This window comes from Macaca mulatta, chromosome 19 (assembly GCF_049350105.2).
Source record: "Macaca mulatta isolate MMU2019108-1 chromosome 19, T2T-MMU8v2.0, whole genome shotgun sequence".
Taxonomy (NCBI): domain Eukaryota; kingdom Metazoa; phylum Chordata; class Mammalia; order Primates; family Cercopithecidae; genus Macaca; species Macaca mulatta.
The window spans coordinates 11,651,113-11,678,450 of record NC_133424.1 but is presented as its reverse complement, the minus strand read 5'-3'; the positions used below and the strand labels follow the sequence as shown (position 1 = coordinate 11,678,450).

General features: G+C 54.4%; 3 protein-coding genes and 1 long non-coding RNA gene across 8 annotated transcripts in view; 2 read left to right on the top strand and 2 right to left on the bottom strand.

Annotated features, from left to right (window-relative positions):
- The first annotated feature begins 6,737 nt into the window (after window positions 1-6,737).
- Window positions 6,738-11,024, top strand: LOC144336674 (uncharacterized). Its single transcript, XR_013408932.1, has 2 exons — window positions 6,738-6,816; window positions 10,555-11,024. It is a non-coding gene; the product is annotated as an uncharacterized LOC144336674 (long non-coding RNA).
- Window positions 10,863-12,105, bottom strand: TIMM29 (translocase of inner mitochondrial membrane 29). Its single transcript, NM_001194256.3, is given in 2 exon segments — window positions 10,863-11,856; window positions 11,933-12,105. Coding segments are annotated over 2 exon segments (783 nt in total). The 5' UTR covers window positions 12,027-12,105; the 3' UTR covers window positions 10,863-11,167.
- A 117-nt stretch (window positions 12,106-12,222) lies between these two features.
- On the top strand, window positions 12,223-17,439 carry YIPF2 (Yip1 domain family member 2). Of its 4 annotated transcripts, none has more exons than XM_077977431.1 (10): window positions 12,223-12,264; window positions 12,408-12,468; window positions 12,891-13,051; window positions 13,134-13,217; window positions 14,924-15,011; window positions 15,422-15,538; window positions 15,612-15,778; window positions 15,934-16,116; window positions 16,217-16,352; window positions 16,450-17,439. In XM_077977431.1, the coding sequence occupies exons 2-9, from the start codon at window positions 12,438-12,440 to the stop codon at window positions 16,331-16,333; spliced, it is 948 nt and encodes a 315-aa protein (XP_077833557.1). In that variant the 5' UTR covers window positions 12,223-12,264; window positions 12,408-12,437; the 3' UTR covers window positions 16,334-16,352; window positions 16,450-17,439. The 4 variants fall into 4 exon arrangements, with proteins under 4 accessions (XP_077833557.1, XP_014978382.3, XP_077833558.1 ...); XM_015122896.3 differs by having other exon boundaries at window positions 12,223-12,337; XM_077977432.1 differs by lacking the exon at window positions 15,422-15,538 and having other exon boundaries at window positions 12,223-12,337.
- CARM1 (coactivator associated arginine methyltransferase 1) overlaps window positions 16,860-27,338 on the bottom strand; it is a 52,719-nt gene continuing 42,240 nt past the window's right edge. Inside the window, exons 6-16 of one of the 2 annotated variants that reach the window (XM_028839834.2) lie at window positions 26,591-26,768; window positions 24,195-24,285; window positions 23,917-23,998; window positions 19,907-19,992; window positions 19,634-19,723; window positions 19,054-19,191; window positions 18,879-18,968; window positions 18,678-18,790; window positions 18,496-18,573; window positions 18,180-18,248; window positions 16,860-18,012 (exon numbers count right to left, since the gene is read on the bottom strand). In XM_028839834.2, the coding sequence (XP_028695667.1) occupies window positions 17,870-18,012; window positions 18,180-18,248; window positions 18,496-18,573; window positions 18,678-18,790; window positions 18,879-18,968; window positions 19,054-19,191; window positions 19,634-19,723; window positions 19,907-19,992; window positions 23,917-23,998; window positions 24,195-24,285; window positions 26,591-26,768 (1,158 nt within the window). In that variant the 3' untranslated portion in view covers window positions 16,860-17,869. The remainder of the gene's footprint in view (window positions 18,013-18,179; window positions 18,249-18,495; window positions 18,574-18,677; window positions 18,791-18,878; window positions 18,969-19,053; window positions 19,192-19,633; window positions 19,724-19,906; window positions 19,993-23,916; window positions 23,999-24,194; window positions 24,286-26,590; window positions 26,769-27,338) is intronic. The other variant, XM_028839835.2, reaches the window with a different exon arrangement.

Genomic DNA, 27,338 nt, shown 5'->3' with positions numbered 1-27,338 from the left:
TTGCGTCTATTTAAAATTGAGCCCACTCTGCCACTCCAGATCCATCTTGAAGGACTGGCTTTTTCAGGTTTATATTTGTTCACCTGGTGAATCAGTAACAGCATCTGTGAGATGCCTGTGGCTCACCAGCTACAAATAAGATTGCAAGAACAAAAGAACTAGCTTCTTTGCACAACCATTAATGAAACGATTGACCTGGGCACCCATCAAAAGTGAAAATCAGGCCAGGCACAGTGGCTCACGCCTGTAATCCCAGCACTTTGGGAGGATGAGGCGGGTGGATTACTTGAGGTCAGGAGTTCGAGACCAGCCTGGCCAACATGGTGAAACCCTGTCTCTACTAAAAATACAAAAATTAGGCCGGGCGCGGTGGCTCAAGCCTGTAATCCCAGCACTTTGGGAGGCCGAGGCGGGCGGATCACAAGGTCAGGAGATCGAGACCACAGTGAAACCCCGTCTCTACTAAAAATACAAAAAATTAGCCGGGCGCGGTGGCGGGCGCCTGTAGTCCTAGCTACTCAGGAGGCTGAGGCAGGAGAATGGCGTGAACCCAGGAGGCGGAGCTTGCAGTGAGCCGAGATCGCGCCACTGCACTCCAGCCTGGGCAACAGCGTGAGACTCCGTCTCAAAAAAAAAAAAAAAAAAAAAAAAAAAAAAAAAAAATTAGCCGGGTGTGGTGGCAGGTGTCTGTAATGTAATCCCTGCTACTCAGGAGGCTGAGGCAAGAGAATCACTTGAACTCAGGATGGAGAGATTGTACTGAGCTGAGATCATGCCACCGTACTCCAGCCTGGGTGACAGAGTGAGACTCTGTCTCAAAAAAAAAAAAAAAGTGGTTTTCTGCAACACATCAAAAGTGTATGCATAGGGGGCACTCTTCTGGGTTAAAAGAGACTTAAGAGGCAGGGAGCAGTGTCTCACGCCTGTAATCCCAGTACTTTGGGAGGCCAATGCGGGTGGATCACGAGGTCAGGAGATCGAAACCATCCTGCCTAACATGGTGAAACTCCATCTCTACTAAAAATACAAAAAAAAAAATTAGCCCGGCGTGGTAGCGGGCGCCTGGAGTCCCAGCTACTCGGGAGGCTGAGGCAGGAGAATGGCGTGAACCCGGGAGGCGGGCGGCGCATGCAGTGAGCCGAGATCACACCACTGCACTCCAGCATAGGCGACAGAGCCAGACTCCGTCTTTTTTTTCTTTTTTTTTGAGATAGAGTCTCTGTCTCCCAGGCTGGAGTGCAGTGGCCCGATCTCGGCTCACTACAACCTCCGCCTCCCAGGTTCAAGCGATTCTCCTGCCTCAGCCTCCCGAGTAGCTGGGACAACAGGCATCTGCCACCACTCCTGGCTAATTTTTGTATTTTTAGTAGAGATGGGGTTTCACCATATTGGCCAGGCTGGTCTCGAACTCCTGACCTTGTGATCCGCCCGCCTTGGCCTCCCAAAGTGCTGGGATTATAGGTGTGAGCCACTGCGCCCAGCCCAGACTCCGTCTTAAAAAAAAAAAAAAAAAAAAAAAAAGAGACCTCAGGTTGGGCGCAGTGGCTCACACCTGCAATCCCAGCACTTTGGGAGGCCAAGGAGGGAGGATCACCTGAGGTCAGGAGTTCGAGACCAGCCTGGCCAACCTGACAAAACCCCGTCTCTACTGCAAATACAAAAATTAGCCGGGTGTGGTGGTGGGCGCCTGTAATCTCAGCTACTCAAAAGGTTGAGGCAGGGAGAATCACTTGAACCCAGGAGGCGCAGGATGCAATGAGCTGAGATTGTGCCACTGTACTCCAGTCTGCACGACAGAGTGAGACTCCATCTTAAAAAAAAGGAGATACTGAAAAGTCACAACAACCAAATACAATATGTAGACTTTGTTTGGATCATGAATGAAACAAACCAAGTGTAAAAGGACACTTGAGATCCGCAGGGAAATGCAATATCAGATGATACCGCATACTAATTGTGGACTTTGAGAGGTGTGACAATGCTAGTGTCATATAAGAAAATGAAATTATAGGACGGATGTGGTGGCTCACGCCTGTAATCCCAGCACTTTGAGAGGCCAAAGGTGGCAGATAACCTGAGGTCAGGAGTTCGAGACCAGCCTGACCAATATGGTGAAACCCCCGTCTCTACTAAAAATACAAAAATTAGCTGGGCGTGGTGGCGGGCACCTGTAGTCCCAACTACTCAGGAGGCTGAGACAGGAGAATTGCTTGAACCCGGGAGGCGGAGGTTGCAGTGAGCCGAGATCACACCACTGCACTCCAGCCTGGGCGACAGAACAAGAATCTGTATCAAAAACAAAATAAAATAAAAGAAAATAAAAGAAAGGAAAATAAAGAAAATGAAATTATAGGGGTAAGATGACAGGATGTCTGAGATTTTCTTTAAACTACTTTGGTGGTCAACGGTCATGTTTGGGACCAAAAAAAAAAAAGAACTTCTATTGGCTGGGTGTGGTGGTTCACGTTTATAATCCCACCACTTTGCGAACATTGCTTGAGGCCAGGAGTTCAAGATCAGCGTAGTCAACTGCAGCCTCAACTTTTCCAGCTCAGGTGATCCTCCCACCTCAGCCTCCCAAGTAGCTGGGACTACGGGCACCACCACATCTGGCTAGTTTTTATATTTTTTCGTAGAGACAGAGTCTCACTATGTTGTCCAGACTGGTCTCGAACTTCTAGGCTCAAGTAATCTGCCCCTCTCAGCCTCATGAAGTGCTGGGATTACAGGTGTAAGCCCAGCTTATCTTACACATATTGTCTCATGTCTCATGTCTCCCTAAAATGTATAAAAGTGAACTATGCCCCAACCACCTTGGGCACATGTTCTCAGGATCTCCTGAGGGCTGTGTCACAGGCCATTGGTTACTCATATTTGGTTCAGAATAAGTATCTCCAAATATTTTCAGAGTCTGGGCCGGGTGCAGTGGCTCACGCCTGTAATCCCAGCACTTTGGGAGGCCGAGGTGGGTGGATCAGCTGAGGTTGGAAGTTTGAGAGCAGCCTCACCAACATGGAGAAACCCCATCTCTACTAAAAATACAAAACATTAGCCAGGTACAATGGCACATGCCTGTAATCCTAGCTACTTGGGAGGCTGAGGCAGGGGAATCGTTTGAACAACAAGAGCAAAACTTCGTCTCAAAAAACAAAACAAAACAAAAATTTAGAGTCTGAATCTTTTTGTGAACATAACTAGGTAAAGGTGCAGGTTCCAGAGATGAAGGGGGCCCCTCCCTGGGGCCTTGACTTCTGCCATCATCTATCCAATTCCAAGGCGCAGTAAACAGGTGCAAGTAGAAGCTGCAAGACCTCCACTTGCTGCTGAACCTGCGGTGAGCCATTCCCACGGGACTAAGTAAGGCAGGGCGGAGCCAGCCACGTTCTGTCTCCGAACTAAGTCTCTGATGCCCTCTGCTGGTCTTTCTAATCACAACCGTGGGAAACATTTTTTTTTTTTTTTTTAAGAGGGAGTCTTGCTCTGTCTCCCAGGCTGGTATGCAATGGCACCGTCTTGGCTCACTGCAACCTCCACCTCCCAGGTTCAAGTGATTATCCTGCCTCAGCCTCCTGAATAGCAGGGATTACAGGCACCCACCACCATGCCCAGCTATTTTTTTATATTTTCATTTTTTTTATTTTTTTTATTTTTTATTTTATTTTTTTTTTGAGACGGAGTCTCGCTCTGTGGCCCAGGCTGGAGTGCAGTGGCGCGATCTCAGCTCACTGCAAGCTCCGCCTCCCAGGTTCACGCCATTCTCCTGCCTCAGCCTCCCGAGTAGCTGGGACTACAGGCGCCCGCCAACTCGCCCGGCTAGTTTTTTTGTATTTTTTAGTAGAGACGGGGTTTCACTGTGTTAGCCAGGATGGTCTCGATCTCCTGACCTCGTGATCCGCCCGTCTCGGCCTCCCAAAGTGCTGGGATTACAGGCTTGAGCCACCGCGCCCGGCCTATTTTTTTATATTTTTAGTAAAGACAGGGTTTTGTCATGTTGGTCAGGCTGGTCTTGAACTCCTGACCTCACGTGATCCTCCAGCCTCGGCCTCCCAAAGTGCTGGGATTACAGGCATGAGTCACCATGCTTGGCCAAAAGATACTTTTCAAAGGACATGCTGGAGGACAACTCCTGGGCTAGGCTGGAAAGCAGAAATAATTAAAGCTAACCAAGAATATTTTATTTCTTTGGGAGGCTGAGGCAGGATAATCACTTGAGCCCAGGAGTTTGAGATCAGCCTTGGCAACATAGTGAGATCTCATCTCTACAAATAACTTAAAAAATTAGCCGGTGTGGTGGTGAGTGTCTGTGGCCCCAGCAGCTTGGGAGGCTGAGGTGGGAGGATTGCTTGAATGCAAGAGGTCGATGCTGCCATGAGCCGTTACTGCACTCCAGCCTGCGTGACACAGCGAAACCCTATCTCCAGATCATGCCCCCCCAGCCCCCACCTTTTTTCAGGGGAGAACTTGGGTCAGGTGCAGTGATGCCCACCTGTAATCCAGCACTCTGGGAGGCCAAGGTGGGATCATTTGAGCTCAGGAGTTTGAGAACAGCCTGGGCGACAAAGAGAAACCCCATCTCTACAAAAACATACACAAAAGTTAGCTGGGCATGGTGGCTCCCACCTGTAGTCTCCGCTACTTGGGAGCCTGAGGTGGGTGGACAGCTTGAATCTAAGGAGGTCGAGGTTGCAGTGAGCCGAGATTGCACCACCGCACTCCACCCTGGGCAAGAGAGTGAGACCGTCTCAGAAAACAAGGTGTGGGCCGGGTGCGGTGGCTCAAGCCTGTAATCCCAGCACTTTGGGAGGCCGAGACGGGCGGATCACGAGGTCAGGAGATCGAGACCATCCTGGCTAACACGGTGAAACCCCGTCTCTACTAAAAAATACAAAAATCTAGCCGGGCGAGGTGGCAGGCGCCTGTAGTCCCAGCTACTCGGGAGGCTGAGGCAGGAGAATGGCGTGAACCTGGGAGGCAGAGTTTGCAGTGAGCTGAGATCCGGACACTGTACTCCAGCCTGGGCGACAGAGCGAGACTCTGTCTCAAAACAAAAAAAAGAGACAAGGAGCTCCAAAGCAAGGAAGTATAAAAGCTGAGTTCCAAACCCTGGCTTTAAAGCCCACTTATCCCTCCTGTCCTCTGCCTTACACCAGAGCATGAGCTGAAGTACAGTAAGACTCTCCTCTGGGAAAGGCTGACCCTGGGACCAAAGCCAAGACACAAAGCCTTCAGGCTGCCCAAGCTCCACAATTCCTACCAACAGAGCCGACCACTGCCCTCAGCTTCACAGCTCCCAGCAGCTTCAGATGATCTTCCTGGAACACACCCTGGCGAGAAGTGGAAAGTAGCATTTAATAACTGACTCAAGCAATGATGGTGTGGACCGTTTCCGATACTTCTGATCAGTGAGAAACAAGTGTCTTTGATGACAATACATTTTAAAACCCTTCCCTGAAGTTGGCTAATGTCTAACAGAGGGCAGATTTGGGGCCAGAGATTTTTGGAATGTAATGGTGTAGGGATAGCATTTAGTTAGTATCATTTCAATGTCTTTTGTTTCCTTTCTTTTTTGGGGGCTAGAGGGGAGACAGGGTCTCACTCTGTGGCCCAGGATGAAGTGCAGCGGCATGACCAAGCTCATTGCAGCCTCAAACTCCTGGGCTTAAGGGATCCTCTCACCTCAGCATCATAAGTAGCTGGGACCACAGGCACGCGCCGTCTCACCTGGCTTTTTAAATTATTATTTATTTATTTATTGAGACGGAGTTTTGATCTTGTTGCCCAGGCTGGAGTGCAATGGCATGATCTCAGCTCACTCCCGAGTAGCTGGGATTACAGGCGCCTGCCACCATGCCAATTTTTTGTATTTTTAATAGACACAGGGTTTCACCATGTTGGCCAGACTGGTCTTGAACTCTTAACTTCAGGTGATCCATCCGCCTCGGCCTCCCAAAGTGCTGGGATTACAGATATGAGCCACAGCACCTGGCCTATTTTTAGTACAGATGAGGTCTTGCTATGTTATCCAGGCCATGTCTTTTGCTTTCATTGCATTTCTTTTTTATATATTTTTCTTTTTTCTTTTTTTTTTGAGACGGAGTTTTGTTCTTGTTCCCCTGGCTGGAGTGCAATGGCGTGAGCTCAGCTCACTGCAACCTCCCGGGTTCAAGCAATTCTCCTGCCTCAGCCTCCTGAGTGGCTAGAATTACAGGCATGTGCCACCACGCCCGGCTAATTTTGTGCTTTTAGTAGAGACGGGGTTTCTCCACGTTGCTCAGGCTGGTCTCGAACTCCCGACCTCAGGTGATCTGCCCACCTCGGCCTCCCAAAGTGCTGGGCATGAGCCACTGCACCCAGCCTACATATGTATTTCTATATCCAATTATTATTTATGGCAAGTGATAGCAGTATTTAACAATTTCTGAGAAGAATTATCAGGATCAAAGATAGTCCACAAGTTTGAGGATTAAGTCACAGTTGGGAGTTACAGTTTGAATCTTGGTTCTGCCACAGCCTTGGAAAAATAAATTTTCTGAACCTCAGCTTTTCCTCTGTAATGCAAAGTGAGATGCTGACTTAAATTAATACCTGTTGGACCCACTCATTATGAATGCAAGGGTCAAATGCCAAAACTTGAAAGTAGCAAACACACAAAAACAAGTATCACAACAAAGATAATTGTTTTATCACCTGGCTTTATTAACTTGCCACAGGCCACTGAAGTAGCATCACTCCCTTAATACTTCAGTTTTATGTTATTTCTTTTTTTTTTTTTTTTTTTGTGAAGGAGTCACATTCGGTTGCCTAGACTGGAATGCAGTGGCGTGATCTTGGCTCACTGTAACCTCCGCCTCCCAGGTTCAAGTTTCTCCTGCCTCAGCCTCCCGAGTAGCTGGGATTACAGGCACGCACCACCATGCCCAGCTAATTTTTGTTAGACGGGGTTTCACCATGTTGGCCAGGATGGTCTCGAGTTCTTGACCTTGTGATCCACCTGTCTCGGCCTCCCAAAGTGTTGGGATCATAGGCGTGGGCCACCGAACCCAGCCTTATTTTTTCTTTATTAATTTTTTTTGAGACAGGGGCTTGCTCTGTTACCCAGGCTGGAGTGCAGTGGTGCAATCTCAGCTCACTGCGGCCTGAAACTCCCGGGCTCAAGCAATTCTTCCACCTCAGCCTCCTGAGTAGTTGTTAGTACAGGTGTGTACCACCATACCCAGCTAATTTGTGTGTATTTTGTAGAGACAGGGTTTCACCATGTCGCCTAGGCTGGTCTCAAAATTTCTGGACTCAAGCGATCATCCCACTTCAGCCTCCCAAAGTGTTGGAGTTACAGGCATGAGCCATGCGCCAGCCATAAATTACACTTAAAAAAGAAAAGAAAAGTATTGGCTCAGTGCAGTGGCTCACGCCTGTAATCCCAGCACTTTGGGAGGCCGAGCTGGGAGGATCACTTGAGGTCAGGAGTTTGAGACCAGCCTGGCCAACATGGTGAAACCCCATCTCTACTAAAAATACAAAAATTAGCTGGGCATCATGGCACATGCCTGTAATCCGAGCTACCCAGGAGGCTGAGGCAAGAGAATAGCTTGAACCCAGGAGGCAGAGGTTGCAGTGAGCCGAAATCGTGCCACTGCACTCTAGCCTGGGTGTCAGAGTGAGACTCTGTCTCAACAACAAAAAAAATACAATTTACCATAACCTAGCTAAGTACCAGCTGTGTACACTAACTTATTTCTTTTCACAGAATCCTGTGTTTCAGGGTTACTGAAGTACAACATAACCGGAATCTATGATTCCATATAGATTTCCAGACCAGAAAATGCTTTATCCTTCCAAGCCACCTCCAGTAACTTATAATACTCATCTGGTAAAACCAGGTTGTTTTTGCAAGAAACTTCCCTGTAACATCCCAATAGTCACGACACTGTCAATTCCCCGGTTTTGTATTTTTTTATTTTTTATTTTTATTTATTTATTTTTTTTGAGACGGAGTCTCGCTCTGTCACCCAGGCTGGAGTGCAGTGGCCGGATCTCAGCTCACTGCAAGCTCCGCCTCCCGGGTTCACGCCATTCTCCTGCCTCAGCCTCCCCAGTAGCTGGGACTACAGGCGCCTGCCACCTTGCCCAGCTAAGTTTTTGTATTTTTAGTAGAGACGGGGTTTCACTGTGTTAGCCAGGATGGTCTCAATCTCCTGACCTCGTGATCCGCCCGTCTCGGCCTCTCAAAGTGCTAGGATTACAGGCTTGAGCCACTGCGCCCGGCCGGTTTTGTATTTTTAATAGGGATGAGGGTCGGGCGTGGTGGCTCACGTCTGTAATCCCAGCACTTTGGGAGGCTGAGGTGGGCAGATCACCTGAGGTCAGGAGTTTGAGACCAGCCTGACCATTGTGATGAAATCCCATCTCTACTAAAAAATACGAAAATTAGCCAGGCATGGTGGCATGAGCCTGTAATCCCAGCTACTCAGGAGGCTGAGACAGGAGAATTGCTTGAACCCAGGAAGCGGTGGTTGGGGTGAGCCGAGATCGTGCCATTGCACTCCAGCCTGGGCAACAAGAGCAAAACTCTGTCTCCAAAAAACCAGTCTCTATTATTTTTCCAATTTTCTTTAAGACTATATTTAGGCCGGGCGCGGTGGCTCAAGCCTGTAATCCCAGCACTTTGGGAGGCCGAGACGGGCGGATCACGAGGTCGGGAGATCGAGACCATCCTGGCTAACACGGTGAAACCCCGTCTCTACTAAAAAAACACAAAAAACTAGCCGGGCGAGGTGGTGAGCGCCTGTAGTCCCAGCTACTCGGGAGGCTGAGGCAGGAGAATGGCGTGAACCCGGGAGGCGGAGCTTGCAGTGAGCTGAGATCCGGCCACTGCACTCCAGCCTGGGCGACAGAGCGAGACTCCGTCTCAAAAAAAAAAAAAAAAAAAAAAAGACTATATTTAAAAATAAAAACTTTAAAAAAATGAAAATGTTATTTTATTTATTTTTTTGAGACGGAGTCTCACTCTTGTCACCCAGGCTGGAGTGCAGTGGTGCAATCTCGGCTCACTGCAAGCTCTACCTCCCAGATTCACGCCATTCTCCTGCCTCAGCCTCCTGAGTAGCTGGGACTACAGGCGCCCACCACCATGCCCGGCTAATTTTTTGAATTTTTAGTAGAGATGGGGTTTCACCATGCTAGCCAGGATGGTCTCGATCTCCTGATGTCGTGATTCACCTGCCTAGGCCTCCCAAAGTGCTGGGATTACAGGCTTGAGCCACCGTGCCCAGCCACTTATTTTACTTTTTGAGACAAAGAGTTTCACTCTGTTGTCCAGGCTGGAGTGCAGTGGCACCATCATGGCTCAATGCAGCATTGAACTCCCAGGCTCAGGTGATCCTCCCACCTCAGCCTTCCAACTAGCTGGGACTACAGACGTGGTCCACTATGTCTGGCTAATTTTTCTATGTATATATATTTTCAATTCTCATTCAACACCTTTGGTAAATTTTTGTATTTTTTGTAGAGACGGGGTTTCACCATATTGCCCAGGCTGGTCCTAGGCTCAAGTGATTCGCCTGCTTTACCCTTCCAAATATTTTAGTTTTTGAGAAAGGTCTCACTATGTTGCCTAAACTGGTCTTGAACTCCTGATCTCAAGCAATCCTCCTACCTCAGCCTCCCAAAGAGCTGGGAATGGCAAAAATGTTACTTATCAAAATGAAAGGCCGGGTGTGGTGGTTCACTCCTATAATCTCAGCACTTTGGGAGTGCGAGGCAGGCGGATCACCTGAGGTCAGGAGTTCAAGACCAGCCTGGCCAACACAGTGAAACCCCATCTCTACTAAAAATACAATTTGCCGGGCATGTGAGCACATGCCTGTAATCCCAGTTACTCCAGAGGCTGAGGCAGGAGAATCGCTTGAACCTGGGAGGCAGAGGTTGCAGTGAGCCGAGATGGCGCCACTGCACTCCAGCCGGGGAGACAGAGCAAGACCCTGTCTCAAAAAAACAAAAACAGGCCGGGCGCGGTGGCTCAAGCCTGTAATCCCAGCACTTTGGGAGGCCGAGACGGGCGGATCACGAGGTCAGGAGATCGAGACCATCTTGGCTAACACGGTGAAACCCTGTCTCTACTAAAAAATACAAAAAACTAGCCGGGCGAGGTGGCGGGCGCCTGTAGTCCCAGCTACTCGGGAGGCTGAGGCAGGAGAATGGTGTAAACCCGGGAGGCGGAGCTTGCAGTGAGCCGAGATCGGGCCACTGCACTCCAGCCTGGGTGACAGAGCCAGACTCCGTCTCAAAAAAAAAAAAAAAAAGGCCGGGCGCGGTGGCTCACGCCTGTAATCCCAGCACTTTGGAAGGCCGAGGCGGGCGGATCACAAGGTCAGGAGATCGAGACCATGGTGAAACCCCGTCTCTACTAAAAATAGAAAAAAAAATTAGCCGGGCGCAGTGGCGGGCGCCTGTAGTCCCAGCTACTCGGGAGGCTGAGGCCGGAGAATGGCGGGAACCCGGGAGGCGGAGCTTGCAGTGAGCCGAGATGGCGCCACTGCACTCCAGCCTGGGCGACAGGGTGAGACTCCGTCTCAAAAAAAAAAAAAAAAAAAAAAAAAAAAGGAAAACAAAACAAAACGAAAGAGAACAGATCACAGAATAAAAACATTTCAGCTCAAATTTTATTTAGTTAATTATTATTCTTTTTTTGTAGCGTCGGAGTCTTGCTATGTTACTCGGGCTGGCCTCAAGCGATCCTCTTGCCTCAATTTGGAAAATGCTGGGATTACAGACGTGCATCACCACGCCAGGCCACAACCCAAACTTTAAAAAGAGAATCTAAGTGGTCTTAGAAGAGTTTGCAAGTCACCTGACCACTGTGGTACCTCCTTAAGGAGGGCCTCTGAGGCCCAATGAAAAAGGCTTATATAAAAGGCTCATGACCAGCTCTGCCAGTGATGAACATGTGTCAAGTCGTTCTGCTGTCCCAACTCCTGGACCAAGGTGGCTCGGAATTAGCTTCAGCTAATAAAGAACAAAGACGGGGGGCAGAAAGGCTCCCCAAACTTGCGCAAATCCAGTGAGAAAACACTTTGCACATCATCTGTCTCAGTTGTTCTGCAGGTGAGGCACACTCACAGCTGCACTACCCCAGGCAAGCAGTTTGCCAGGACTCGGGGGCCTCCGGGTTTCATCTCGGGGCCTCCGCCTGCACCAGCGAGTGGGCCTGGCTCAGGGCGAGCCTGTCCTTTTTTTCCTTCTGCAAGACCTGCTCCTCCCACAGCGCCTGGTCCACCTGATCGTCGGTGAGCACGACAGGCTTGTACTTCTCATCGAAGAGCCGCTCGTTGGTCTCGGAATGCAGCTGCTGGGGCCCGACCACCCGCAAATGCGCCGGCAGGTGCAGGAATTCGTCGTCGTTGATGTCGCAGTCGCGCATCCGGGCCCCCAGCACCCACCAGCGACCCACGAAGCCCACGTCCAGGACCCGGCCGGGGAAGTCGGTCCAGCGGGGCTGCAGGTAGCGGCAGCGCGCCTGGTAGAGGCTGGCCTGGGCGTCGAAGGGCGCCTCGTACACCAGGGAGCAGAGCCCTAGGTTGACGTGGCGCAGGCGGCCACGGCCCCGCAGCCAGAGCAGCCGCTGCACGAAGGCTTCGGACTCGCGGTTGCGGGTGGCCGGCGCCAGCAGCAGGAGGGTCCCCGACGCCTCCAGCAGCGCCTCCTCGAAAGCACCCTCGCTAGGCGCCAGCGTGAAGCAGGCCGCCGCGCCGCCCAGCAGCCCCACATACACGGCCGCGCGCCCCGGCCGGGCACTAGCCTCCGCCGCCGCGTCCCTGCAGGCCTCGGCGTAGTCCCGGAACAGCGCGCGGGCCCAGGACCCTGAGGGGAGAGGAGCGCGGTAAGAGTGATCTGGCAGCGGCGGCCACTCACCCTGCCGCCTTCCGCCGCTACTCACCCAGCCGCGCCCACACTCCCGGCTTCGCCGCTGCAGCGTCGCCCGCCTCTGCGCGGCGCCGGGACCAAAATCTCCTCAGAGCCGCCGCGGCCATCCTCTTCCGTCTTGGGGGTCCTTGCTCCGGAAAGAAACTCTTGATACCCGAAGTTAAAAGCCCGGGAGGCGCTTCTGCGCAAGCGCCAACTTTACCGGAAGTGGCTTCCCAGCGGGAAAGGATAGAAAGAGGACCGGCGCCGGATGTTGCTGTCCGGTCCGAGTCGGGTAGATTCTGACGGGTAGGCCAGCTGCGCAGTCGCAGAGAGCCCCAGCCACGCCGGCCCAGGTGGCCTCCGGTGAGGAGGGCGGAGCGCACCTGTGGCGACGGGGCGACGAGTTCAAGCTTCCGTGGGTGCAGCTGGCCGCCAGGTAGGGCTGGGGGCCGAGGGACCGGCGTGCGGGCGTGGGGGGAGCGTGCCTGACCGGTCTCTGTCCTCAGCGAGGGATGCGGAGACGCCCCTGAACGACCATGGCATCGGCTGACGAGCTGACCTTCCACGGTGAGTGCGGCCCCGACGAGGCCGGATCTCCTACTCCCGCCCCTTGCCAGAACCTACCCCCCATGCGGCTTCCAACTTCTCTACCCCGAACCCTAGGCGGCTGTGAACCCTGACCCAGGAGGGAGACCCATCCCTGACCCGAACCCCGCCCCCACCCTGAACTCAGACCTCAAACCCGAGCCTCATGTCTCCAGACCCTGACCCCATCCCAGGGCCAACCCTAAGTTGCAGTTCCACTTTAGGAGGAAGGGAACAGACGCCCTCCGGATGCCTCCAAACTGAGGAAGTTGGGCCCCCCACCTTGGGGGAGATCAGTGGCTTAGCAGAGCCTCCGCTCCCAGATGAGCATTGACTTGGCTGGAGCCCAGTCGAATTCTTTCCACCCCTCAAGCGTGCGTGTGTCCCATGTCCCTGCTCCACAGAATTCGAGGAGGCCACTAATCTTCTGGCTGAGACCCCAGATGCAGCCACAACCAGCAGAAGTGATCAGCTGACCCCACAAGGGCACGTGGCTGTGGCCGTGGGCTCAGGTGGCAGCTATGGAGCCGAGGATGAGGTGGAGGAGGAGAGTGACAAGGCCGCGGTGAGTCCCTGTGTCCTGCCTCTGTGCAGCTCCCAGCTGATCCACGCTGTCGGGGCAGGCGCTGAATGCCCGCAATGTGCAGCTCCTGCAGGAGAAGCAGCAGCAGCAGCCCGGATTCTGGACCTTCAGCTACTATCAGAGCTTCTTTGACGTGGACACCTCACAGGTCAGGCCTGGGGAGGCAGGTGAGGTGGGGCTCAGAGTTATGCTCAGGGTTCAGCCACACTTTCCCTGGGCAGGGTGCTGGTGATGGCGAGTGCGGGTGAAGGAACTGTGGTGCTCTCAAAGGGTTATGGTGGGACTGGTTATGGATCGGGACTGTAGGAACACAGGGGACACACACAATCTCGTGGGTTAGAGGAAGACCTCGTGGAGGACGTGAGGAATTGGCTGAAACCTAAAGGAGAAGGAACGCTTCCTGGGGAATGGGGGAGGGGAGCTGAAGTATGTTCCAGGCAAAGGGAACAGCATATGCAGAAGATCAAAGATGGGCTGGGGGCAGTAGCTCCCCGCCTGTAATTCCAGCACTTCGGGGGACTGAGGTGGGCAGATCACCTGAGCTCAGGAGTTCAAGACCAGCCTGGCTAACATGGTGAAACCCCATCTCTACTAAAAATACAACAAAATCAGCCAGGCTTGGTGTTGAGGCCCTGTAATCTCAGCTACTCTGGAGGCTGAGGCAGGAGAATCGCTTGAACCTGCGAGGCAGAGGTTGCAGTGAGCCGAGATCACGCCAGTGCACTCCAGCCTGGGCAAAAAGAGTGAGACTCTGTCTCAAAATAAATAAATAAATAAAATAAAAATACAAAAATTAGACCGGGCGTGGTGGCTCATACCTGTAATCCCAGCACTTTGAGAGGCCAAGGCAGGCAGATCACGAGGTCAAGAGATCGAGACCATCCTGGCTAACACGGTGAAACCCCGTCTCTACTAAAAATACAAACAAATTAGGGTGTGGGTGCAGGCGCCTGTAGTCCCAGCTACTTGGGAGGCTGAGGCAGGAGAATGGCGTGAACTCGGGAGGCGGAGCTTGCAGTGAGCCAAGATGGCGCCACTGCACTCCAGCCTGGGCGACAGAGTGAGACTCTGTCTCAAAAAACCAAACCAAAACAAAACAAAACAAAAATACTAAAATTAGCCAGGTGCAGTGGTTGGGCACCTGTAATCCTAGCACTTTGGGAGGCCGAAGTGGTGGATCACTTGAGGTCAGGAGTTGGAGACCAGCCTGGCCAACATGGTGAAACCCCATCTCTACTAAAAATACAAAAATTAGCCAGGCATGGTGGCGCATGGCCTGTAGTCCCAGCTACTCAGGAGGCTGAGGCATGAGAATCGCTTGAATCTGGGAGGCGGAGGTGGCAGTGAGCCAAGATCATGCCACCGCATTCCAGCTGGGAGGACAGAGTGACACTCCATCTCAAAAAGAAAAAGGGGGCTGGGGCTGGGCGCAGTGGCTCACGCCTGTAATCCCAGCACTTTGGGAGGCTGAGGTGGGCATATTACCTGAGGTCAGGAGTTTGAGACCAGCCTGGTCAACATGGCAAAACCCTGTCTCTACTAAAAATACAAAAATTAGTCGGGCGTGGTGGCACACGCCTGTAATTCCAGCTACCCAGGTGGCTGAGCCAGGAGAGTTGCTTGAGCCCAGGAGGCAGAGGTTGCAGTGAGCAGAGATCGTGTCACTGCACTCTATCCAGCCTGGCCGACAGAGTGAGACTCTGTCTAAAAAAAGAAAAAAAAAAGAGGGAAAGGCTGAGTTCTTTCAGGTGGGGCATGGAGACAGGAGGGTGGAGGTCAGCAGGGAAGGAGCCTCTCAGGACAAGGGAGAAGCTCCTGGCAGGCCTCCATCCTTGACCTCGGCCTTGCCCCCAGGTCCTGAACCGGATCAAAGGCTCACTGCTGCCCCGGCCTGGCCACAACTTTGTGCGGCACCATCTGCGGAATCGGCCAGATCTGTATGGTGAGTGAGGTACATTTGGTTCCTTGATGGATCACTCAACAAATGTGGCCTGAGTTGCAGACACCAGTGTACAGCTGAGGACAAATCAGTCACTCAGAGAGTGTGACTTACCTGCTGTTCAGGGAGACAGACATGAAGGACTGCAGAGGGTGGCGGGTAGAGAGCATATAGGAGGAGCGGCCTTGCTGTTTTGCAGGGTGCAGCAGGGCAGGCCTCCCTGAGCAGGGTGAGGGAATGAGCCTTGTTGGCAACGGGAGGGGTAGGGGAGACCTAGGAAAAGAGGGTTCCAGAAACAGCATAAGCTTCATGGCAGGAACTTGCATGAACTGCAGGGCGGCATTACCACTGGAGTAAATGAGCTGCAGGGAGATCACAGGTGGGGGGACTCTGACTGTGCCCCCCATCCTCAGGCCCCTTCTGGATCTGTGCCACGTTGGCCTTCGTCTTGGCTGTCACTGGCAACCTGACGCTAGTGCTGGCCCAGAGGAGAGACCCCTCCATCCACTACAGCCCCCAGTTCCACAAGGGTAAGCAGGCGGGCAGGACCGATGCCTGGCAGGGCCCCGGGGGGCAGGGGGTGACTGCTCACCTTGCCCCCAGTGACCGTGGCAGGCATCAGCATCTACTGCTACGCGTGGCTGGTGCCCCTGGCCCTGTGGGGTTTTCTGCGGTGGCGCAAGGGTGTCCGGGAGCGCATGGGGCCCTACACCTTCCTGGAGACCGTGTGCGTCTACGGCTACTCCCTCTTTGTCTTCATCCCCATGGTGGTGAGTGTGGCCTGGCGCGGAGTGGGTGGCGGCTGTGTGGGGACACTGGCATGGTCACCTGCTGCCTCACTCCCATGGTGGTGAGGGTGGCCTGGTGCGGAGTGGGTGGTGGCTGTGGGGACTGGCATGGTCACCTGCCGCCGTGTTGCTCCCAGGTCCTGTGGCTCATCCCTGTGCCTTGGCTGCAGTGGCTTTTTGGGGCACTGGCCCTGGGCCTGTCGGCCACCGGGCTGGTATTCACCCTCTGGCCTGTGGTCCGTGAGGACACTAGGCTGGTGGCCATGGTGCTGCTGTCTGCGGTTGTGCTGCTCCATGCACTCCTGGCCGTGGGCTGTAAGGTACAGGTCTGGGGTGGCCACAGGTGTACCTCAGGTGGGGCTGAGGGGCTGGGGGGGGGTGTGCGCTGGCCCTGCCTCTGACCCCAGGGGTCTTGTGCAGTTGTACTTCTTCCAGTCGCTGCCTCCGGAGAAGGTGGCTCCTCCACCCCAAATCACATCTCTGCCCTCAAACATCCCGCTGCCCCCTACCCTGCCTCAGTCCATGGCCCCCTCCTAGAAAGGCCCGGGTCCCACAGGTAAGGACTGTTTCCAGCTGGGCTAAGGGGGCTGCCCTCCCACCCCCAGTCAAGGTAAGAGGTTCTGGGGACACTCCCAGACAATTCTTTCTTTCAGGCAACACCTAAGTGGACCAACCCCTCTGCCTGTCCTGCCCCCCAGATGATGACTGAAGGCTCCCTTGACACCTTGAGATGACTCTGCTACTTTCCAGACTTTTCTTACAAAGCAAACACTTTTATTTTCTATGCAAAGGTGATTCAGAGAATTTATATAAAGGCGGGAGAGGGGCAGCCGAGCAGGGAGCTTTGGGACAGGGCTGGGGCTCCCATATCCCCCTGGGCCACCTGCTTTCCCTCCCATGGCTCCCCTGGAACAGGAGAGCGAGCCAAGGGGGCGCCCCAGCCTGGACAGCACCCGCTCCTGCCTGGGTGCACATATGGCGGGCCTGGGTCCGGGCCTGAGCTCCAGCATCTGAGTTTGGGGGTGTCAGAAACAGGGGAGCAGAAGGAGAAGAAAACTGCCTGTGCTGTAACACGTTTCCTTGTTTATTTTTTCTTTTTCTTTTTTTTTTTTCTGGAGGGAGAGGTCCCTGCAAGGTCCCTTCCCAGGCAGGGGAGGGACGGAAATGCCGTCACAGTAGTAGGGACTGGAGCGTCTACAAGGATGGAGGGGAGCTACTCAGGCCTAACATTAGCTACAAGGAAAAAGGACGCCTTCCGTGACAGATCTTTGAGGTGTCTGTGTCTGCCCCAAGTGGCCGGCAGTGGCCTTTCCTCCGGGCCCAAGGCCTGCAGCCACCTGCTCTAACTCTGGGTGGGGGGAGCTGGGGGGACTGCAGGGGCTCGGGGACAGGACAGCAGCAAGAGGCAGGGGCCGAGGACGGAGGCCTTCCCGACAGTGGGGTGGGTTGTACATTCAAGTGTGAGGTGAACCCTTTGGTGGGGAGGGGGCCCCTGAAGCCTCAGCGGGGCCACCCCTCCCTGCGGCGCCTCTTGAGTCTAGGGGGAGGGGCTGCTGGCTCGGCCCGGCCGGCCTGGCTTCACAGAGGGTCTGCGGATTGACACTGGTTCTTTTCGTAAAAAAATAAAATTAAAAAAAGCAGCATGTCACGTCCGTTGTGACCAAGGCCTGGTCGTCGAAGGGGAGGCCCCGCCTGGCCAGGCTACCTTCCCACTGGAGACAGGCAGGGGAACAGGTGCTAAGGGACCTGGCAGGCAGGGCTGGCAGGCCCCATGGCGCCTGTTCCAACAGATGACAATCCCAGGTCAGGGTGGAGCGGGCAGGAGGGGGACGAGGGCTCCCACGACATGATTTTGTGTAAAATATGGCAGCGACACACGCTCAGGGCTAGGAGGTGGGGGTTAGGGTGGGGATGGCGGCAACATCGTGTAAAAAAGTGTCCCAGTTCCCATAGCAAAGAGGGCTGTGACCGGGTGTTCGGGCTTCTCCAGTACAAGGGGGAAAGCCGCCCGGCGGGGGGGCGGGCGGGGACATCATTTGGTTTCCTGGTGCTGTCAGTCCGCGGGGCAGGCCCCTAGCTCCCGTAGTGCATGGTGTTGGTCGGGATGGACATGGGCGACGCCATGGAGATGGCAGGGCCGCCCATGGTGAACTGGCTGTTGACTGCATAGTGGGCACTGGTGCCGCCACCACCGCTGCCCTGGGCGCCGGAGGACCCTGTGGGGCAGGCGATGGCAGTGAGGGGCTGCCCTGGCCCACCCAGCCCCCAGGCAGAGTCACAGAGAGGAAGGGCAGGCAAGAGGGCAGGCGGGCGGCCGGACAGAGGATGGCGACTCACACGCTAGCTCGGCCCCCACGGGCCCTGCCCCCGCCACCCTCATTACCTTGGACAATCCCCGTGCTCATTATGGAGCCCATCCGGGAGTGGGTGTGATTGACAATCCCCGTGTTGGCTGCGCAGCAAGAGGGAGGAAAGAAGGAAGGGAGACGGCGTCACCGCCCCCAGCCACCCAGCCCATGCGCAGCAGCAGGCTGCAGAGCGAGGCAGAGAGGACGGAGGGCCTCGGCCGAGAGCCCCCTGGAAGAGGAAAAGGCGAAAGGACCAAGCACAGGCCGACCCTGGTTGCCACAGGCCCTTCCCGGCCTCTGGGCAGTCCTGGGCATGGCTCTCTGCTGACCCTGGCCCTGGGGGACACTCACCTAAAGGAATCAGGTTGTTGTGGCCCACGCTGGAGCCACTGGCAATAACACTGCTCAGGTCGTAGGCGGTCGGCATCCCTGTGCCCAGAGAGGGGAGACGTCAGGGCTGGAGGCAGAGGGGCCAGGCCTGCAGTGAGGGCGGCCTCCCGGGTTGGCTGGGCATTGGGGCGTGCCCTGCTCACCTGCCACGGCCATCCCGCTGCTGAGGTTGTAGGTGCTGCCTGTGTTCCACATGTTTTCCGAGGGAGATGTGTAGTGGGAGCCGGGTGGGGGTGAGGGTGTCGTGCCCGTGTATCTGTGGCAGAGACAGAGCCATGGGCAGGGGCAAGGGGGCTGCAGGGCCGGGGCGCCCCCACCCCGTGCAGGTAGGGTGCCCCTCCTACCTGAAGAAGGGGTTTTTTAGATCCAGGAGGTTACTGGACTTAGAGCCGGTCTGGTCCACCTGGGCCACAATACTGATGTCGTAGCTCTGTCTGTGGAGAGGGTGCAGGCCGCGGCGTGAGTGGCTGGGAAGATGGACCCCTGCCCCCCACCACCAGCCCCAGGGAGCAGTCACACCTCTTGTTGGCAATAAGCAGACATGTCCCTGAGAGCGTGTCCCCTGCCTTGGCGAACAGTGGTGACTGGAACAGGCACCGCACCTGGTACCAGTGAGTCAGGGGCTCTGTCGGGGCTGTGGACAGCCACACGGTCATTCTGTGGAGCAGGGACAGGCACACACTTGACTGGGCCAGCGCCATCACTGGAGCCACCACCTTGTATGCCTTGAGTCCTCCCCAAGCACCTGCCCCCTCTGCCAGGGACCCCCGGGACGGGCTGGCCCCCAGGCATTCCCAGACACATACATGAGCAGGCATACATGTACACACGAGGGACCTGCAGCCACGAGATCCCTGCTCACCCTGACATGTGCCAAGAGACAGACACAGGCCCATGAGGGACAGACACTGGGAACACAGGACACACAGGACACACACACACCCCACCCACAACAGTCTCTTGCTCTGAGACAGGCTCTCACTCCCATTGGAAGGGATGGTGGAACCTGGAGCCACGTTCCACCCTCCCAGTCAGGTTGCAGCTGCAGGAAGCCCTGGGAGTGGGGAGGAGGCAGCACAGGCTGCTCTGCGGCACTCACATGGAGCCGATGAAAGCAACGTCAAACCAGAAAGCCAGGCCATGGACCAGCCCTGAATGCAGCATGTGGAATTTGAATGGGATTTCTATCCTGGAAGGCAAAGGGCAGTGGCTGCTGGGGAAGCCAGACAGGCGCTGCCAAGAGAGAAGAGGGGGTGCCAGGTGCAGAGGCCCGGGGCCCCCGCCCACCACCTGCCCTGGGACGGCAGGATGTCAGTGGCCCTGACCTTCGGCCTGAGGCAGGCCTGGGAGGATGGAGTGTGGGTGCCGGTACCTGTGCAAATCTCCTTCTTTGGCTTCTAAGAAGTTCACCGTGTACTTGACAGACTTGGCCATCAGGATCCGGATGTCAAATGTGTCCTGGGAGAGACAACAGGTGTGACCTGGCATCTGGTGCCAAGGCCGACATGGAAGGGGAGAGCCCTGCCCCTCCCCCTAGGTCTGGCCACGGCTTCTAGGCTGTGCAGCTAAAACTAGCTTGCTCTTCTCAGACACGCTGCAAGAAGGGTGAACTGGCACAACGCCACCAAGGGCAATTAGGTGATAGCTCTCAAAATGACAAGTGTTTATCCACATAAAAGATTTGGCACTACAGGAATTTAACCTCTAGATACATGAATACATCAACAAACTTACATGTATAATTACAGATTGTCCGTGGTAGCGACACACTGGAAACCATCTAATTAAACCAATGATGGCTCACCCATCAAAGACCATGCAGACGTGAGAATGAAGAGGCTCTTTATGAACAGATGGGGAAAGATCTCCAAGCTAAATCATTAAGCAAGTTAACCGAAAAAAGCAAGTTAAAGAACTAAGTGCTAGGCGGATGTGGAATTGCATGCCTGTAACTCCAGCTACTCAGGAGGCTGAGGCAGGAGGATTGCTTAAGCCCAAGACTGAATCAAGCCTGGGAAACACAGGGAGACCCTGTCTCTTAAAAACATCATCAACAACACTGTTGCTGCTGTCCACTCCCAGCGATGTTTATATCTGACTAACACACCTGCCATGAACTATGTCAACCGGATAAAATATAAAAAAAGAATAAACCAGTTGTTGGAAGCACTGGTGACCAACCAGAGCAGCCAGGACTTTGGGGATCAAGCTCCTGGAAAGGAGGGAAGTGCCGTTTCTGGAGGGAGCCCTTTCTGGCCTCTGCCTTTCTCCATGGGGAGGGCAGAAAACGGCCACCTCGACCTTTCAGCAGCTTCCCTGGGTGGGGAAAGCAAAATGGGAGCTCTAGGTTACCAAGGCAGCTTGGACTCAAGGGGCTGTGATGTCAAAGCAAAGGGAAATAAGTGCAGGAGGGCAGGGTGGGTGGTGCACACTCAGTGCACTTGTGAAATTGGCCAACTCCTGAGCTTCAAGTGGGGCAGGGCATCAGAGGCTAAGACACCAAGCAGAAAGCTGCTAATAAGAGGCTTAAGGCCAGGTGCAGTGGCTTACGCCTATAATCCGAGCACTTTGGGAGGCCGAGGTGGGCGGATCACCTGAGGTCAGGAGTTCAAGACTAGCCTGGGTAACACAGTAAGGCCCCACATCTACAAAAAAATAAATTGGCTGGGCATGGTGGCACACTCCTATAGTCCCAGCTACTTGGGAGGCTGAGGCAGGAGGATCACTTGTATCTGGGAGGTCGAGGATGAAATAAGCCATGAAGTGATTGAGCCACTGTACTCCAGCCTGGGGAACGGAGTGAGACCCTGTTTCAAAAAACAACAATAAAACCTAACGGGTGGTTCAGCAGCATATTGGTAATGAGGCTAACCACTGGGCTTGCATTAAGAGTACTGAGGGCTGTACCCTGAAGCAGCCACTTCTCAAACTGTGGTCCCTTCCAAGGCACCCTCATAATAATACAAAATTTTCATAATACCACCAAAATATTTCCTGCTTTTTTCACTCATTCACTCCCCAGTGATATCACAAAAGACTGAACACACTGGGCATGGTGGCTCATGCCTGTGATCCCAGCACTTTGGGAGGCTGAGGTGGGTGGATCACCTGAGGTTAGGAATTCAAGACCAGCCTGGCCAACATGGTCCAAACCCCATCTCTACTAAAATTACAAAAATTAGGCGGGTGTGGTGGTGCATGCCTGTAGTCCCAGCTACTCATGAGGCTTAAGCGAGAGAATTGCTTGAACCCTGGAGGCGGAGGTTGCAGTGAGCCAAGATTGCGCCACTGCACGCACCAGCCTGGGTGAAAGAGCTAGACTCTGTCTCAAAAAAAAAAAAAAAAATATGGGGGGCAGGGCTGGGTGTGGTGGCTCACGTCTATAATCCCAGCATTTTGGGAGGCCAAGGCAGGCGGATCACCTAAGGTCAGGAGTTTCAGACCAGCCTGGCCAACATAGCAAAACCCCATCTCTACTAAAATTACAAAAAATTAGCTGGGAGTGGTGGCAAGTGCCTGTAATCCCAGCTACTCAAGAGGCTGAGAATTGCTTGAGCCCGGGAAGTGGAGGTTGCAGTGAGCTGAGATCATGCCACAGCACTCCAGCCTGGGCAACAGAGCAAGATTCCGTCTCAAAAAAAAAAAAAAAAAAAAAAAGGATGGAAAAGACAGAAAAGAGTATAAGAATCATCTGAGATATGGTGAAAAGTTCCACTGTACATATAATCGGAATCCCAGAAGGAGAAAGAGAATGGGGCAGAGGTAGTGTTTAAAGAGATATTATCCAAGATTGTCCAAGAGTTTCCCAAAACAAATGAAAAACATCAAAAGCAGGGGGAAAACAGAATAAACGGAACTTTTTTTTTTTATTTTGAGACAGAGTCTCACTCTGTTACCCAGGCTGGAGTGCAGTGGCCCGATCTTGGCTCACTGCAAGCTCTACCTCCCGGGTTCACACCATTCTCCTGCTTCAGCCTCCCAAATAGCTGGGACTACAGGCGTCCCCACCACGCCTGACTAATTTGTTTTGTTATTTTTAGTAGAGACGGGGTTTCACCCTGTTAGCCAGAATGGTCTCGATCTCCTGACCTCATGATCCACCTGCCTCGGCCTCCCAAAATGTTGGGATTACAGGCATGAGCCATCACGCCCGGCCCAGAACTTATTTTTTTAAAGGAAGGCAAAAAAGTAAAGAAACAGGTCAGATTAATAGAAAAATAAAAGATCATAGATTTATACCCACACAAGTTTATTAAATGTAAATGGTCTAAATATTCTAAAAGACAAAAATGTTCAATCTTGTTTAAAAAAAAAAACTCAAGACCCAATTGTAGGCCGGGCGCGGTGGCTCAAGCCTGTAATCCCAGCACTTTGGGAGGCCGAGACGGGCGGATCACGAGGTCGGGAGATCGAGACCATCCTGGCTAACATGGTGAAACCCCGTCTCTACTAAAAAAATACAAAAAACTAGCCGGGCGAGGTGGCGGGCGCCTGTAGTCCCAGCTACTCGGGAGGCTGAGGCAGGAGAATGGCGTGAACCCGGGAGGCGGAGCTTGCAGTGAGCTGAGATCCGGCCACTGCACTCCAGCCTGGGCGACAGAGTAAGACTCTGTCTCAAAAAAAAAAAAAAAAAAAAAAAAAAAACCCAATTGTATGCTACTTACAAAAAATAAATCTTTTTTTTTTTTCTTTTTTTGAGACGGAGTCTCGTTCTGTCGCCCAGGCTGGAGTGCAGTGGCGTGATATCGGCTCACTGCAACCTCTGCCTCGCGGGTTCATGCCATTCTCCTGCCTCAGCCTCCCTAGTAGCTGGGACTACAGGCGCCCGCCACCACGCCCGGCTAATTTTTTGTATTTTTAGTAGAGACGGGGTTTCACCGTGGTCTCGATCTCCTAACCTTGTGATCTGCCCACCTCGGCCTCCCAAAGTGCTGGGATTACAGGCGTGAGCCACCATGCCCAGCTTTTTTTTCCTTTTGATTTGTGAATCATGGATGTATCAAAAATCTCAAGTAAAATCAATCAATAAATCACATCAGCTCACCAAGGATAAATTCATCTAGTAACGGTTCTTTTTTGTTTTTACTATTTTAATGTTAAAACTAGTGATGGTGTCTGTGTGTTGCCCAGGCTGATCTTGAACTCCTGAGCCTAAATGCCCCTCCTGCCTTAGCCTCATCTAATAATGGTCCGCATGTATTGCATGTTTGCTGTATGCTAAGTGTCTACATGCATTGACATTTTTGGCCCAAATCTTTGTGAGAGAGCTCTGTGCAGGGCAGAGGAGAGGGCTCAGAGAGGGGTCGTAGCTTCCTGAGGGCTGCACAGCTGCAGAGCAATGGCAAGTGATCACTGCAGCAGTGCCCTGGAGGCCCTACTCACCACCACAGGCTGCCGGAAATACTCATCCACCGCGGCGCCTCGGAGGGCCGACAGGTCCACTCCATGGAACGATGGCTGGTACCTGTGGACAGGCCCCAGCCCCACAGCAAAGTCAAGGCTGCAGAAGAGGCAGGTGGGGTAGCCCTGCCTTCTCTCCCAGTCAGCCCTCATCTAGCCTAAGTCTTTCAGAAAAAGAGGAGTGGGGGCCCCCGGGGGAGCTGGGCTGTCCCTGACAAGGCAGGCTGTGGGGCCCAGGCGGGACACCAGGGCACACTCACCAGAAGTTGGCCTTGGTGAACTGCTCCATGTAGAGCTGCTCATCCGTGAAGGGTGCAAGGTGGACGTCACCAATGGTAGGAAACATGTTTCCTGGGAGTGGGGCAGGGAGGGGTGCCGGTGTCAGGTGACGCATCCCACAGTGCCTGGCAGAGCTATCAAAGGACATCAAGACCCCCAACCCTGGGTGCTCCCAGCCTGTCATCCATTCGTTCCTGCATTCCTGTGACAGCAGCACCGAGCGCCTATTCTGATGAGTGTTTCATCACCACCACGGGCACTTGACCTGCACTAGCTTATGGATTCCACCTGAGACTGGGAGGCCGGTGGCTCATCTTTATGTCCCATTACTAGGCCTGGGAGCTGTGAGGGACCTGCTAGAGCCTCACAGGGAAGCGGGCAGTGCCCAGGATGCGGCCAGGCGCTGCCTCTCAGGCCCTGCCGCCTGTGCACGTATGCAGCTGGGAAAGCAAAGCAAAGTTGCTCTGGACAGAGGGAGGGTGGGCCCCGGGCTACCCCAGCACCACTGGGGACCTCAGTTGAGGCCAAGAGCCGGTGGGGGAAGCTGAATCCACACCATCAGGGCTGCCTAGGTTCTGGCACAGGCACCCAGCCGGCAGGGTGGGCCACTTGGCCTGCCTGGTCTGGGCACACAGACTGAGAGGGAAGGGCAGGGCCTCCCTCTGTGACTCAAGGGCAGACGCATGAGTCAGGGCCAGCAGCAGGGAGGGCCAGGGCCCCACAGCCCCGCCTGCCCAAAGGAGCACCTGGCCTCCAGATGTGGGCCCCCCAGCCTGGCAAGCCGGGGGAGGAGGTCCTGAGGTATCAGTGGGACTCTGCTTCCTCCTTACGCCTCCAGGCTGTACCCGAGGCGAGAGCTTCGGGGCTGCAGCTGCTGGAATGGGGAGGGAGATGCACATGCTGCGGCTTCTGCCCTGGGGGACCTGGGGGCACCATGGGAAGTGAGCCAGCCTGGAAGGAACCTCTGGCTCCTGCTGACCAGGAGCATGTGACTGGGAGAGGGGAGGACTGCCTTTAACCCCTGGAGCACCCCCCCAACAGGCTCGGCCTCCCCCGTCCCCACAAGCTGGCTGCTGGGCCGTGGGGGGTGCATGCAGCTGCCCACAGAGCCTGACTCCCGTCTGGCCTCACATCCCGTCAGAAGGGGCCCCCTCTGCTGGGGCTGTCTCCACCCCCACCCCCACTATCAGGGCAGAAGGGGAGGAGAGTGGGGCCCACAGCCCCTGGAGCAGCCTTGCCTCCCATACTCACACCGGAGACATGGGACATAGCTGTGGGACACCACTTCCCACCTCCAGGAGCACAGCCAGCCAGGACCCTAGGGCCTGGATCCAGGGAGGGCCAGATGGAAGCTTTCCCCCGCCCCTGCCTGCACAGGCCCTACCAGCCTGCTGCTGCCCACGCTCCATCCCACGGCTGCTACCCTGGCTGGGGACCTGTCCCCTGCCACACACACACACAGCTGCTTGCCTGTACAGAAATGCTCAGACACGCATGTACCTAGCATGAGAAGAGCCACAGACACATGCCTCAGGCGTCAGGGCTGCAGAGACCCCAAGACAGATGGGCAGAGAGAAACAGTCACGTAGGCCAGGCACAGTGGCTCACACCTGTAATCCCAGCAGTCTGGGAGGCTGAGGCAGGCGGATCACCTGAGGTCAGGAGTTTGTGACCAGCCTGACCAACATGGTGAAACCCCGTCTCTCCTAAAAATCCAAAACTTAGCCAGGCATGGTGGTACATGCCTGTAATCCCAGCTACTCAGGAGGCTGAAGCATGAAAATCGCTTGAACTGGGGAGGTGGAGGTTGCAGTGCACCACTGCACTCCAGCCTGGGCAACAAAAGTGAAACTCTGTCTCAAAAAAAAGAAACAGTCACCCAGTGACCAGAGGCCATACCCAGAGGCATGGATGGGAAGTGACAGATGGGCTTGCCAGACAGCTACCTCACCTCCTCACACATGTACACCCGCAGCCACACCCCTGCATTTGTACACATGCTCGACCCCCCAACGCCTGGACTGTGAGGAGAACAGGGCTTGGTGGGGAACTGCTGATCACAGAACCTGTCCCAATCCCCACTCGCAGCCACAGGCTGTCCTGCAGGAGCAGGACATGGGATGGCAGAGGTGCCAGGAGCTCCTCCGTACCCTGTGCGGGCGGGTGGGCAGCTGGGTGTCTGGCCATGTTTGGGGCCCGGGACTCCAGAAGCCACAGCTGGCTGGAGTGGGGCTGGGGTGGGAGTGTGGGGAAAACCCAGGCTTCCCTGAACCCTGGGCCACCGACAGCAAGCAGGGAGCTGAAGCACTGACGGCCTGGCTCTGCGGCAGCCAGGAGCTCCACCGAGGGGCCCGGCCTGTGTACCCGCAATGCTCACCGCTGGGCTTCAGGTACTTCTTGGCGTGGAGGTAGCTCTCCAGCATGCGCTCGTTGAAGAGCATGTAGCCCATGGGCTCCGAGATGATGATGTCCACCTGCTCGGGGAGCGACACCTCCTCCACCTTGCCCGGGATGACCACGATGCGGTCTGTCAGGTTGTTACTCTTCACCAAGACCTGCAGGCAGGCAGCGCCATGTGGGCTTCCCTGCGTCTTCCTGCCGTGGGGCCCTCCCTAGACCACCTCTCAAAGGACAGCCTCCACCTGCACATGGCCATCGGGCCCCCCTCTGCCTCCTTCGCTGGTGCCCCAACCATGGCTGCGATTGGCCATAGCCTGTTAAGAGCTCACTGTGGGCCAGGCACGGCGCCTCACGCCTGCAATCCCAGCAGTTTGGGAGGCCGAGGCAGGCAGATTGCTTGAGCTCATAAGTTGGGAGACTAGTCTGGCCAACATGGCAAAACCCTGTCTCTACTAAAAATACCAAAAAAAAAAAAAAAAATTGAGACAGATTCTCACTCTGTTGTCCAGGCTGGAGGTAGTGGCGCCATCTCGGCTCACTGCAACCTCTGCCTCCCAGATTCTAGCGATTCTCCCACCTCAGCCTCCCGAGTGGCTGGGACTACAGGCACCCACCGCCATGCCCGGCTAATTCTTTGTATTTTTAGTAGAGACGGGGTTTCGCCATGTTGGTCAGGCTGGTCTCAAACTCCTGACCTCAGATGATCCGCCCGCCTAAGCCTCCCA